Source organism: Pleurodeles waltl, chromosome 10 (assembly GCF_031143425.1).
Source record: "Pleurodeles waltl isolate 20211129_DDA chromosome 10, aPleWal1.hap1.20221129, whole genome shotgun sequence".
In the NCBI taxonomy this organism is placed as follows: domain Eukaryota; kingdom Metazoa; phylum Chordata; class Amphibia; order Caudata; family Salamandridae; genus Pleurodeles; species Pleurodeles waltl.
This window is the reverse complement of record NC_090449.1, coordinates 1,027,035,192-1,027,048,790: the sequence shown is the minus strand read 5'-3', so window position 1 is coordinate 1,027,048,790 and position 13,599 is coordinate 1,027,035,192. Positions and strand designations below refer to the sequence as shown.

Genomic DNA, 13,599 nt, shown 5'->3' with positions numbered 1-13,599 from the left:
AAGGTTTCTCTCTAGGGGTCAACCTTCTGCTAATAAAAGCTACTCCTGAGGTGGACAAGGTGATTCTGGCAGGTGGAACTAAAGACAGCAATATCATCTAGATATGCTACAGTGAAGTCTTCCAGGCCTGCCAGAACTTGATTAACTAACTACTGGAATGTGACAGGTGCACTCTTCAATCCAAAGGACCTCACAATGCCCATCAGGAAGTGCTCACCAGGAGATGAGAATGTATTTTTGGTTTGTCAGCATCTGTCAGCCAGATCTGCCAATAGCCTGCAGTCAGGTCAAACGTGCGGAGATACTTGACTGCAGCCACAGAATCAATAAGTTTATCTGCCCTGGGTATAGGATGAGCATCAGTCTTAGTGAATGCACGGAGACCTCTGTAGTTTACGCAGAACCTTATTTCTTTCTTTCAGCCCTGGCAATTAGGTTTAGGTACTAAGTTTACAGGACTAGCCCAAGGGCTGTCTTAAGGTTTAATAACCCCCAACTCTAGCACCTTAGAGACTTATGCTCTGATGCAGTCTCCATCACGGTCAGGTTGCCTGAAGACTGTCACCTATGTCCACATCATGGGCACACCAGGTAGTCCGTGTAGGTGTCAGAGAAAATAGCTCTGGGAAATGACAGAGCACTTGTCTGCAATCAGTTTACTGCTGGTCAGTGAGGCTGTCAGCAACGACTTCTCCATCCACTGTACCATCAAAAGAGAGAGGAGATCAGGGAAAGACTCACTCTATTCTTCCTGTCCAACACGAGCGGCCATGAGCAAGCTCATGTCAGTCCTGTCAAAAGTAAGGCTTAAGGCGGTTCACATGAAGAGCGCTGTGGGGGCTTCTGGGAGTACCCAAGTCCACCAAATTGGTGACCCCCCCTTTCTTTTTACCAACAGTAAGGGGGGGTACTCCACTTGTCTTGGGGCCACCGGCTCCAAAACCCACACCTTCTGTCCTGGCTGATAAACAGTCTGAACAGCATTTTGCCTATGCCACAAATTCTGAAGTTCTTGGCTGGCCTCAAGTTTTTCTTGGCCTTCTTCATGTACTCGGCCATACAAGAACGCAGGCCTAGAACATAATCCACAATGTACTGTTTGGGATGTTTGAGAGATTGCTCCCATCCCTCCTTCACAATGCAAAGACAACCCCTAACTGCATGTCCAAACAGAAGCTCAAATGGACTGTAGACCACTCCCTTCTGTGGGACCACCCAGTTGGCACCTAGAAGGCAATGTAGTAGGACATTCCATCTCCTCCTGAGTTTCTCAGAGAGTCCTACTGTAGGAAAATACCCCCTTTTGGCACAGTTACCCCACTTTTTGCCTGCTATCAGTGTGCTTAGATTGTTGTCACTGGGATCCTCCTAACCAGGACCCCAAGGATTGTGCTTTCTCCCTCCAAATTTGGTTACCTTGGACCTTTGTGCACCCCACAAATGGCACACCAGTATTCCCTTATGAGCCCCTAGTATATGGTACTTGGATAACCAGGGCATTGGGACACCAGGGGTTTCTGATGGTGCCACCCATGGGAGCCCATGAAAACTGTGTCTGCAGACCTGCCACTGCAGCCTGCGTGAAATGGTGCATGCACTTTTTCACCATGGAACCTGCTCACTGCACTTAGACATTATAAGTCACCCCTCTGGTAAGCTCTTCAGCACAAGGGCAAGGGGCATGTCTATAAGTGTGAGGGTACCCCTGAATGAGCAGGGTGTCCCAACAGACCCCATGCCCATTCCTAGACATTGTAAGTGTTAGTAAGCCATCTTAATGTATGTAGTGGACACCGGTCAACAAGAGTGGTCCAACTACATTATGGCTAATCTGAACCTAGGCATGTTTCGTATCAAACATGTTGGAATCATGCAACTACACTAATTCCAGTGTTAGTTGCATAATACCATGTACCCTGGGGTTCATTAGAGGATCCCCGAGTTCTCCCTGTGCAGCCTTACGGGATCCAGCTGCCAGCCCACGCTGCTGCTGACCCCAGACACTGCTCTGCCCTCCTGCTAGTGAACCAGGCTCAGGCTGGAGAGGCAGAAGAAAGGGGTTTCCAGCAAGGGAGAGGTGTGACCACCTCACCTTGTGTATTTGGTGTCTAGGGGCTGTGGTGGCCTCTGAGAGCTACCAGGTTTGGTGGGGCTGGGGACTAAAATCTTTGTAGTGACGCTCTTAGTTTTGAAATCTTTGAAGCAGCTCCTAATAAGGAAGACAGATTTCAGGGAAACTGTGAACATAGTATTGGGTGCCACCTAGTGGTGTTAACACACAAGCTACTTCAAGAAGGAAGGCGACAGCCTGTTTGATTACTTAAACACGTTATCATTAGAGAGTAGGACCCAAAAAAGGTGCGGGCCTGAGGCAAAGAGCTATGGTGGCTGCCCCTTGTGATGAACCAGATTTGACTAAGTATAAGTAAGACAAGAACCACCATTTGTTGTCTATGTGTTGCTGGTATACATTTGCATTAGCTAGAATACACAGCTGACTTTACTTGAAGGGCTCAGGCAGAGTTATCCACAGCGAAATCAATAAAAATGTTTTTTTATATATATATCTGTGATAGTGGGTGATAGTGCCACTAGAAAATAGCTTAACATGTGGGTAATAATAGGGAAAAGTGCTTGACATACACTTAAATAAAGTTGACAAGAATACATCTTTTCATTTAAAAATAGGATTGCATACAGCTATGCTACACGATTTGCACATGACAATGTCGTAAAGTAGTGCTCCACCAAAGTAGGCATATTCCAGCGTAGTAATCAAATATCATCCACAGATTATAGTTCAATTGTACCTAAATGTTTTAAGACAATACTGGTTTCTTCATGAACAATAAATACAAATGCTAATACAAACAGTGAATCAATTAGAAATAACACTTCACACAAGACAAATGCAAACCACAAAAAAAGCGCAAGCCTCACCTTTTCAGGACAAGCTGCAGTGTCTGTCTGGACCCACTCGGGCTTTGTATGCTGTCAGCATTCGAGACCATAAACATCTCAATGGCCAGAACCATTTCTATCTCGGACATAAATGAGGGGATTAGCAACATCTTACGATATATGTTTCCTTCAGGTGCAGGGTAACACCCCTTAGTTAGAGCATCTGAAAAAGATAAATTATTAAAATGGTTTACAGTTTATTACCAACCTTTATACACAACATTTTAAAACATTTTTAATAAACGGGACACACACTTAATCATAACTGGCATCAACAAAAGGCAAAAAGTCAGGGGGTAACCATGCCAAGGATGCATTTCCTTACACTTGATGTTTGAGGGTGACTTGAACCCTCAACGGTGGGCTGCCTATGCCCCGGATACTGAACTTGTAAGTGCTTTACTTACCTGCTAAACTAACTTGTACTTACCTCCCCCAGGAACTGTTGATTTTTGCAGTGTCCACTTTTAAAATAGCTTATTGCCATTTTTGCCAACACTGTGTACATTACTGTTATAATTCAAAGTTCATATTTACCTATGCCAAGTACCTTACAATTTATGTATATACTTGAATTCTGAATCTTGTGGTTCTAAAATAAATTAACCCCTTCGCTGCCAGGCCTTTTCCCCCTCCTGTGCCAGGCCTTTTTTTGCCTATTTGGGGCAGTTCGCGCTTAGGCCCTCATAACTTTTTGTCCACATAAGCTAACCAAGCCAAATTTGCGTCCTTTTTTTCCAACATCCTAGGGATTCTAGAGGTACCCAGACTTTGTGGGTTCCCCTGAAGGAGGCCAAGAAATTAGCCAAAATACAGTGACAATTTCGTTTTTTTCAAAAAAATTGGAAAAAGTGGCTGCAGAAGAAGGCTTGTGGTTTTTCCCCTGAGAATGGCATCAACAAAGGGTTTGCAGTGCTAAACTCACCAGCTTCCCAGCTTTCAGGAACAGGCAGACTTGAATCAGAAAACCCAATTTTTCAACACAATTTTGGCATTTTACTGGGACAAACCCCATTTTTGCAATTTGTTGTGCTTTCAGCCTCCTTCCAGTCAGTGGCAGAAATGGGCACGAAACCAATGCTGGATCCCAGAAACCTAAACATTTCTGAAAAGTAGACAAGATTCTGAATTCAGCAAGGGGTCATTTGTGTAGATCCTACAAGGGTTTCCTACAGAAAATAACAACTGAAAAAGAAAAATATTGAAATTGAGGTGAAAAAAACAAATTTTTCTCTACGTTTTACTCTAACTTTTCCCTGCAATGTCAGATTATCGAAAGCAATATACCGTTACGTCTGCTGGACTCCTCTGGTTGCAGGGATATATAGGGCTTGTAGGTTCATCAAGAACCCGAGGAACCCAGAGCCAATAAATGAGCTGCACCTTGCAGTGCGTTTTCATTCTATACCGGGTATACAGCAATTCATTTGCTGAAATATAAAGAGTAAAAAATTGCTATCAAGAAAACCTTTGTATTTCCAAAAAGGGCACAAGATAAGGTGTTGAGGAGCAGTGGTTATTTGCACATCTCTGAATTCCGGGGTGACCATACTAGCATGTGAATTACAGGGCATTTCTCAAATAGATGTCTTTTTTACACACTCTCCTATATTTGGAAGGAAAAAATATAGAGAAAGACAAGGGGCAATAACACTTGTTTTGCTAATCTATGTTCAACCAAGTCTCCCGATAAAAATGATACCTCACTTGTGTGGGTAGGCCTAGCGCCCGCGACAGGAAACGCCCCAAAACGCAACGTGGACACATCCCATTTTATTTTAAAGAAAACAGAGGTGTTTTTTGCAAAGTGCCTACCTGTAGATTTTGACCTCTAGCTCAGCCGGCACCTAGGGAAACCTACCAAACCTGTGCATTTCTGAAAACTAGAGACCTAGGGGAATCCAAGATGGGGTGACTTGTGGGGCTCGGACCAGGTTCTGTTACCCAGAATCCTCAGCAAACCTCAAAATTTGGCTAAAAAAACACATGTTCCTCACATTTCTGTGGCAGAAAGTTCTGGAATCTGAGAGGAGCCACAAATTTCCTTCCACCCAGCGTTCCCCCAAGTCTCCCGATAAAAATGATACCTCACTTGTGTGGGTAGGCCTAGCGCCCGCGACAGGAAACGCCCCAAAGCGCAACGTGGACACATCCAATTTTTTGAAAGAAAACAGAGATGATTTTTGCGAAGTGCCTACCTGTAGATTTTGGCCTCTAGCTCAGCCGGCACCTAGGGAAACCTACCAAACCTGTGCATTTCTCACTTGTGTGGGTAGGACTAGCGTCCACGAAAGGAAATGGCCCAAAACACAACGTGGACACATCACATTTTTTTATAAAAAGCAGTGCCTACCTGTGGATTTTGGCCTGTAGCTCAGCCGGCACCTGGGGAAACCTAGCAAACCAGTGCATTTTTAAAAACTAGAAACCCAGGGGAATCCATGATGGGGTGACTTGCGGGGCTCTGACCAGGTTATGTTACCCAGAATCCTTTGCAAACATCAAAATTTGGCCAAACAAACACTGTTTCCTCTCATTTCGGTGACAGAAAGTTCTGGAATCTGAGAGGAGCCACAAATTTCCTTCCACCCAGCGTTCCCCTAAGTCTCTCGATAAAAATGGTACCTCACCTTCTGTGGGTAGGCCTAGCCCCCACGAAAGGAAATGGCCCAAAACACAACGTGGACACAACATATTTTTTCTCCGAAAACAGAGGTGTTTTTTGCAAGGTGCCTACCTGTGGAGTTTGGTCTGTAGCTCTGCCGGCCCCGGGGGGGGGGGGGGACACAGAAATGCCCTAAAATAAATGTCTAGTGCCTAGTCGTTTCTGGCCCCTTGGGGGCAGATTGACCTAAAATCGGCCAATCTGCCCCCAAGGGGGGCAGAAATGGCCTAAATACAATTTGCCCCCCAGGGCAGCGCCCCTCGCCTGATGGGTCGCTCCCCATCTCTAAAAAAACAAACAAAACAAAAAACACACAAATTTTCCCCTGGCGCCTAGAGGTTCCTGCCCCCCCTGGGGGCAGAAATGGCCTAAATTAATTTGCCGCCCAACCCCCACCCCCCCGGGAGCGACCCTTGCCTACGGGGTCGCTCCCCCTGGGTGACATTGGCGCCAAAAAACAAATCCCAGGTGCCTAGTGGTTTCTGCCCCCTTGGGGGCAGACTGACCTAAACTTGGCCAATCTGCCCCCAGGGGGGCAGAAATGGTCTAAATACAATTTGCCCCCCAGGGGAGCGACCCTTGCCTGATGAGTCGCTCCCTATCTCTAAAAAAACAAACAAACAAAACAAAAAAAAACAAATTTGCCCTGGCGCCTAGAGGTTTCTGCCCCCCCTGGGGGCAGATATGGCCTAAAATAAATTCCCCCCCCCCCCCCCCCCCCCCAGGGAGCGACCCTTGCCTAAGGGGTCGCTCCCCTTGCGTGAAATTCACACAACGAAAAAACTCCCTGGTGTCTAGTGGTTTCTCATCAAAATAGGCCAATCTGCCCCCAAGGGGGGCAGAAATGGCCTAAATATAATTTTTCCCCAAGGGGAGCGACCCTTGCCTAAGGGGTCACTCCACACCTAAAAAAATAAAATGAACATAAAAAAAAAAAAAAAAAGGTCCCTGGTGCCTAGAGGTTTCTGCCCCCTGCCCAAGGGGTCGCTCCCTTATGTGAATTAAAAAAAAAAAAAAATCCCTGGTGTCTAGTGGGGTTTCAAAAGCCGGATTGCAAGCAATCCGGCTTTTGAAACCCTCGGAGAGACTTCAAAGGGAAGGAAATACATTTCCTTCCCTTTGAAGCCCCTCCGGTCCTCCCCCAGTGATTGAAAGAGAAATGCAAAGCATTTCTCTTTCAATCGCGCTGGAAGCCTGTGACAAATCAGCGCGCGCTCGCGTGCTGACGTCACAGGGGGGGGTCGGGGGTGGGGGTGGGGGGGGGGGGGGGGGCAGGGCGGGGGTGGAAGGTGAAGGTCAATACCTGATCACACGACTAAATTCCCAAAATTGTCATAAGGAACTGATTTTTAAAATTTGAGCTATTTAAAAAAAAAATAAAAAAAAGTCCTGCTAGGGGCTTGTCTAAGTCCTTGTTAGCATTTCTTTTACAGTTTAAAAGTTTGTTATAGTTTGGATTTTAGTTCTAGAAGTAGTTTTTAGATTCTTAAAAAGTTATCCCAACTTTTAGAGTGATAATGTCTAGCACAGATGAGATGATGGTGGAACTCAACCTCACCCCTTACCTGCATCTAGGGATGTCAGAGTTAAGGACTCTCTGTAATCTAAAAAATACAAAGACTGCATCCAACCCTACCAAAGTAAAGCTCCAGGAACTCTTACAGAGTTTGCAAAGAACCACCCCTCTGAGGATAATCCTACAGATGGGGAGGTTAGTGAGCAGGAGGATGATTCCCCCCCCTCCTGTCCTAACCAGGGAGAACAGGGTTTCTCAAACCCTGACTCCACAAGTAATAGTCAGAGAAACTGGGTCTTACACAGGGGAGACCAGTTACTCTGGAAGCATTGAGGGCATCCTCAATGAAGATGACCTCCTGTTAGCCAGGATGGCCAAAAGACTGGCTTTGGAGAGACAGCTCCTAGCCATAGAAAGGGAAAGACAAGAGCTGGGTTTAGTACCCATCTATGGTGGCAGCAACTTAAATAGGGTCAGAGAGAATACAGACATCCTAAAAATCCCCAAAATATGAAGATGGTGATGATATCACCAAGTGGTTCTCAGCTTTTGAGAGGGCTTGTGCAACCAGAAAAGTAAACAGATCTCACTGGGATGCTCTCCTTTGGGAAATGTTCACTGGAAAGTGTAGGGATAGACTCCTCACACTCTCTGGTAAAGATGCAGAATCCTATGACCTCATGAAGCCTACCCTGACTGAGGGCTTTGGATTCTCAACAGAGGAGTACAGGATTAGGTTCAGGGGGGCTCAAAAATACTCAAGACAGACCTGTGTTGATTTTGTTGACTTCTCAGTCAAAACACTAGATGGTTGGATAACTGGCTGTGGTGTAAATGATTATGATGGGCTGTATAACTTGTTTATGAAAGAACATCTGATTAATTATTTCAATGACAAACTGCATCAACATCTGGTAGACCTAATTGCTCCCCAATAATTGGGAAAGAAGGCAGACCATTGGGTCAAGACTAGGGTGACCAAGACTTCCACAGGGGGTGACCAAAAGAAAGGGGTCACAAAGCCTCCCCAAGGGAAGAGTGTTGAGACATCCAAGGGAAAAAGTAAAGATTCTTCTACAGGGCCCCAAAAACCTGCTCACAAGGGTGGGCCCAGAGCCTCTTCACAGTCCTCAAATGGGTAAAAGGGTAAAAACTTTGATCCCAAGAAGCCTGGTGTTGCATCTGTACTCAGCATGGACACCAAACTGGAGACAAGGCCTGTCCCAAGAAAAGTCCCACAACAAATACTACTTCAGTTAGCACTGGAATAGCCAGTCTCCAGGTGGGCTCAACAGTGTGCCCAGAGCAAATCAGGGTTCACACTGAAGCTACATTAGTCTCTGAGGGTGGGGTGGACAGAGACACACTTGCTGCCTGGCCGCCTAACATGCAAAAATACAGGCAGCAGCTCTTAATCAATGGGACTAGAGTAGAAGCCCTGAGGGATACAGGTGCCAGTGTCACCATGGTGACAGACAAACTGGTTTCCCCAGGACAGTTCCTGGTTGGACAGACATATCCAGTCACTAAAGCTGACAATCAAACTAAAGTCCATCCCATGGCTATGGTAACTTTAGAATGGTGAGTGGTCACTGGCCTGAAACAAGTGGTAGTCTCCTCTGAAATTCCAGTAGAATGTCTGCTAGGGAATGATCTGGACTACTCAGCATGGGCATGAGGTAGAGCTCAAGACCCATGCTGGGTATCCTGAACTGGTGTGTGTCAAGACAAGGGCACAGTGCAGATCTCAGGGTGAAAAAGAAGTGTTGGAGTCTGGAATAGTGGCCCAACCTTCCAAGACAAAAGGAAAGAAGACTGGGGAACCAGCTTCAACACAGCAAAAGAAACAGAACCTCTCCTCCCAGGATGAAGTTCTATTACCTGAGGGAACTGGGTCCATGGAGCTGGGACCTTATCAGGTTGAGCTCTTGGGCCCAGGGGGACCCTCAAGAGAACAGCTGTGTAAGGGACAAAAAAACCTGTCCCTCTCTTGAAGGCCTAAGACAGCAAGCAGCTGAGCAAGAAAAAGGTAATGTCAGTGGAACGCACAGGATCTATTGGGAAGATGGACTCCTTTATACTGAGGCAAGAGATCCCAAACCTGGTGCCACTAGGAGAGTGGTAGTGCCTCAGGAGTTTAGGTAGTTCATTCTGACCTTAGCCCATGACATTCCCCTTGCTGGGCATTTGGGACAAACCAAGACATGGGAGAGATTAGTCAACCATTTCTACTGGCCTAATATGTCCCAGAAGGTAAAGGAGTTTTGCAACTCCTGTGTCACATGTCAAGCCAGTGGTAAGACAGGTGGCTATCCAAAGGCACCCCTTATTGCACTTCCAGTGGTGGGGTCCCCTTTGAAAGGGTGGGAGAGGACATAGTGGGTCCACTTGAACCTCCCACAGCATCAGGGAATCAGTATATCCTAGTAGTAGTGGCTCATGCTACTAGGTACCCTGGAGCAATTCCCCTTAGGTCCACTACTGCCCCTCCGAGTGCCATGCCAACCTCTCACTGCGTATGGCATAGGTAAGTCACCCCTCTAGCAGGCCTTATAGCCCTAAAGCAGGGTGCACTATACCACAGGTGATGGCATATGTGCATGAGCACTATGCCCCTACACTGGCTAAGCAAAACCTTAGACATTGTAAGTGCAGTGTAGCCATAAGAGTATATGGTCTGGGAGTTTGGAAAACACGAACTTCACAGTTCCATAATGGCTACACTGAAATTTGGGAAGTTTGGTATCAAACTTCTCAGCACAATAAATGCACACTGATGCCAGTGTGGAATTTATTGTAAAATGCACCCAGAGGGCATCTTAGAGATGCCCCATGAATACCAATCCGACTTCTAGTGTGGGGCTGACCAGTTTCTGCCAGCCTGCCACAACCAGACGAGTTGCTGGCCACATGGGGAGAGTGCCTTTGTCACTCTGTGGCCAGGAACAAAGCCTGTACTGGGTGGAGGTGCTTCTCACCTCCCCCTGCAGGAACTGTAACACCTGGCGGTGAGCCTCAAAGGCTCACCTCCTTTGTTACAGCACCTCAGAGCGTCCCAGCTAGTGGAGGTGCCCGCCCCTCCGGCCACTGCCAACACTTTTGGCGGCAATGCTGGTGGAGATAACCAGAAAAACAAGGAGGAGTCACCCACTAGTCAGGGCAGCCCCTAAGGTACCCTGAGCTGAGGTGACCCCTGCCTTTAGGAATCCTCCATCTTACCTTTGGAGGATTCCCCCCAAAAGGATTAGGGATGTGCCCCCCTCCCTTCAGGGAGGAGGCACAAAGAGGGTGTAGCCACCCTCCAGGACAGTAGTCATTGGCTACTGCACTTGCAGACCTAAACCCATCCCTAAATTTAGTATTTAGGGGCATCACAGAACCCAGGAAATCAGATTCCCGCAAATTGAAACACTGCTGACCTACAAGCCCTGCAGAGATGACAGAAGACGACAAATGCTTTGGCCCCAGCCCTACTGGCCTGTATCCTGACTCGAAAACCTGCAACCAGCGACGCATCCAACAGGTACCAGCGACCTCTGAAGCCTCAGAGGACGGCCCTGAATCCCTGGACCAAAAAACTCCAGTGACCAGCGGCTCTGCTTAACAACCAGCAACAGCCATGCAACTTTTCTACAACTTTCAAAGACCTCACCCTTCCCGCCAGAAGTGTGAGACTTCACACTCTGCACCAGATGCCCCCGGCTCGAGATCCAGAGAACCAACACCACAGGGAGGACTCCCCGGCGACTGCGACCCGGTGAGTAGCCCGAGACGATGCCTCTGGACCCCCACAGCAACGCATGCAGAGAGAATCCAGAGGCTCCCCCTGACCGTGACTGCCTGTAACAAGGGATCCAACACCTGGACCAAGCACTGCACCCGCAGCCCCCAAGACCAGAAGGAACCGAACTTCAGTGCAGGAGTGACCTTCAGGCGACCCTCTGCCTAGCCCAGGTGGTGGCTGGCTCGAGACGCCCCCTGTGCCGCGCCCGCACCACTAGAGTGACCCCTGGGTCCCTCCATTGAAACCAATACAAAACCCGACGCCTGCTTTGTACACTACACTCAGTGCCCCCTGTGCCGCTGAGGGTGTGTTTTGTGTGCCTACTTGTGTCCCCCCCAGTGCTCTACAAACCCCCCCTGGTCTGCCCCCAGAGGACGCAGGTACTTACCTGCTGGCAGACTGGAACCGGAGCACCCCTGTTCTCCATAGTCGCCTATGTGTTTTGGGCACCTCTTTGACCTCTGCACCTGACCGGCCCTGAGCTGCTGGTGTGGTAACTTTGGGGTTGCCTTGAACCCCCAACGGTGGGCTGCCTATGCCCAGGAACTGAGACTTGTAAGTGTCTTACTTACCTCACCATCTAACCAATACTTACCTTCCCCAGGAACTGTTGATTTTTGCACTAACTAAAACTGTGTATGTTACTGCTCTAATTCAAAGTTCCTTACTTACCTGTGTGGAGTACCTTGCATTTTATGTATTTACTTCAAATCTTGTGGTTCTAAAATAAATTAAGAAAATATATTTTCTATATAAAAACTACTGGCCTGGAGTTAAGTCTTTGAGTGTGTGTTCCTTATTTATTGCCTGTGTGTGTACACCAAATGCTTAATACTACCCTCTGATAAGCCTACTGCTCGACCACACTACAACAAAATAGAGCATTAGAATGATCTAATTTTGCCACTATCTTACCTCTAAGGGGAACCCTTGGACTCTGTGCACACTATCTCTGACTTTGAGATAGTATATAAAAGAGACAACTTTCTACACCTGGTAACAAAGGAACCCAACACCTGGACCAAGCACTGCACCTGCAGCCCCCAGGGCCGAGAGGAACCACCTACCAGTGGAGGAGTGACCAGCAGGCGGCCCTCATCCTAGCCCAGTCAGTGGCCGGCCCGAGAAGCCCCCCGGTGCCCTGCCTGCATCGCCTAAGTGACCCCCGGGTCCCTCCATTGCTTTCTAAAGCAAACCAGACGCCTACTTTGCCTACTGAACCCGGCTGCCACTGTGCCGCTGAGGGCGTGTTTTGTGGGCTTGTGGCCCCCCCAAGTGTTCTACAAAACCCCCCTGGTCTGCTCCCTGCCCGAGGACGCAGGTACTTACCTGTAAGCAGACTAGGACCGGAGCACCCCTGTTCTTCATAGGCACCTATGTGTTTTGGGCCCTCCTTTGACCTCTGTACCTGACCAGCCCTGTGTTGATGGTAATGGGGCTTTGGGGTTGCTTTGAAAACACAACGGTGGGCTGCCTATGCCCAGGGGACTGACTGTAAGTGCTTTACTTACCTGAGAAACCTAACCAAACTTACCTCCCTCAGGAACTGTTGATTTTTGCACTGTGTCCAATTTTAAAATAGCTTATTGCCATTTTAACCAAAACTCTGTGTAATACTGTTTTAAATCAAAGTTCTATTCTGTGTGAAGTACCTTGCATTTTATGTGCTTACCTCAAATATTGTGGTTCTAAAATATTTTTTTCTCTATAAAAAACCTATTGCCCTGGACTTAAGTCTTTGAGTGTGTGTTCCTCATTTATTGCCTCTGTGTGTGTGTGTATATACAACAAATGCTTAACACTTCCCTCTGATAAGCCTACTGCTCGACCACACTACCACAAAATAGAGCATTAGTATTATCTAATTTTGCCACTATCAACCTCTAAGGAGAACCCTTGGACTTTTTGCACACTATCTCTCACTTTGAGATAGTATATGCAGAGCCAACTTCCTACAGCAGCTTTACAAATATCTACTACCGGAACACCTCTAGCCAAAGCTCAAGTGGCAGACTTAGCCCTGGTAGAATGAGCTCTAATAACCTCAGGAGGAATCTTCTTTGCTAATGAATAACAGATCTTAATGCAAAGAATGACCCACCTGAATATGGTTCTTTTATGGACAGCTCTGCCTTTCATCTTGCCCACATATCCAACGAAGAGTTGGTCATCTAAACGAAAGTCCTTTGTTCTATCAACATAGAAACTGAGAGCCCTTCTCGGGTCTAAGCAATGGAGTCTTTCTTCCTCTTTTGAAGGGTGAGGAGGAGGAAAGAAGGAAGAAAGAGTAATAGACTGCCCCATATGTAAAGTAGTGAGAACCTTAGGAAGGAAAGCCGCCCTGGTTCTCAGCACCACTTTGTCGGCATAGAATGAAGTAAATGGAGGTTTGACACAGAGCCTGAAGCTCACACACACGCCTAGCAGACGTAATAGCAACATGGAAAACTGTCTTTAAGACCGACAACTTTAAAGAACAAGAATGCATATGTTCAAACGGCGAACCCATTAAAAAAGTCAAAATCAGATTTAAATCCCACTGAGGCATGAGAAACGGAGTGGGAGGAAATTTATTAGTCAGGCCGTTCAAGAAACTAAGAACTATAGGTGACTTGAACAAGGAAGGTTCATCTGGAAGGCAAAGAAAGGCTGATAGCGCCGACAAATAGCCCT

At 47.1% G+C, this 13,599-nt stretch overlaps 1 protein-coding gene across 1 annotated transcript in view; it reads right to left on the bottom strand.

Annotated features, from left to right (window-relative positions):
• The window catches only part of TOPAZ1 (testis and ovary specific TOPAZ 1), a 1,339,900-nt gene that overhangs the window by 63,517 nt on the left and 1,262,784 nt on the right, over window positions 1–13,599 (bottom strand). The window contains exon 19 of the mRNA XM_069211977.1: window positions 2,941–3,124. Coding sequence (XP_069068078.1) covers window positions 2,941–3,124 — 184 coding nt within the window. The remainder of the gene's footprint in view (window positions 1–2,940; window positions 3,125–13,599) is intronic.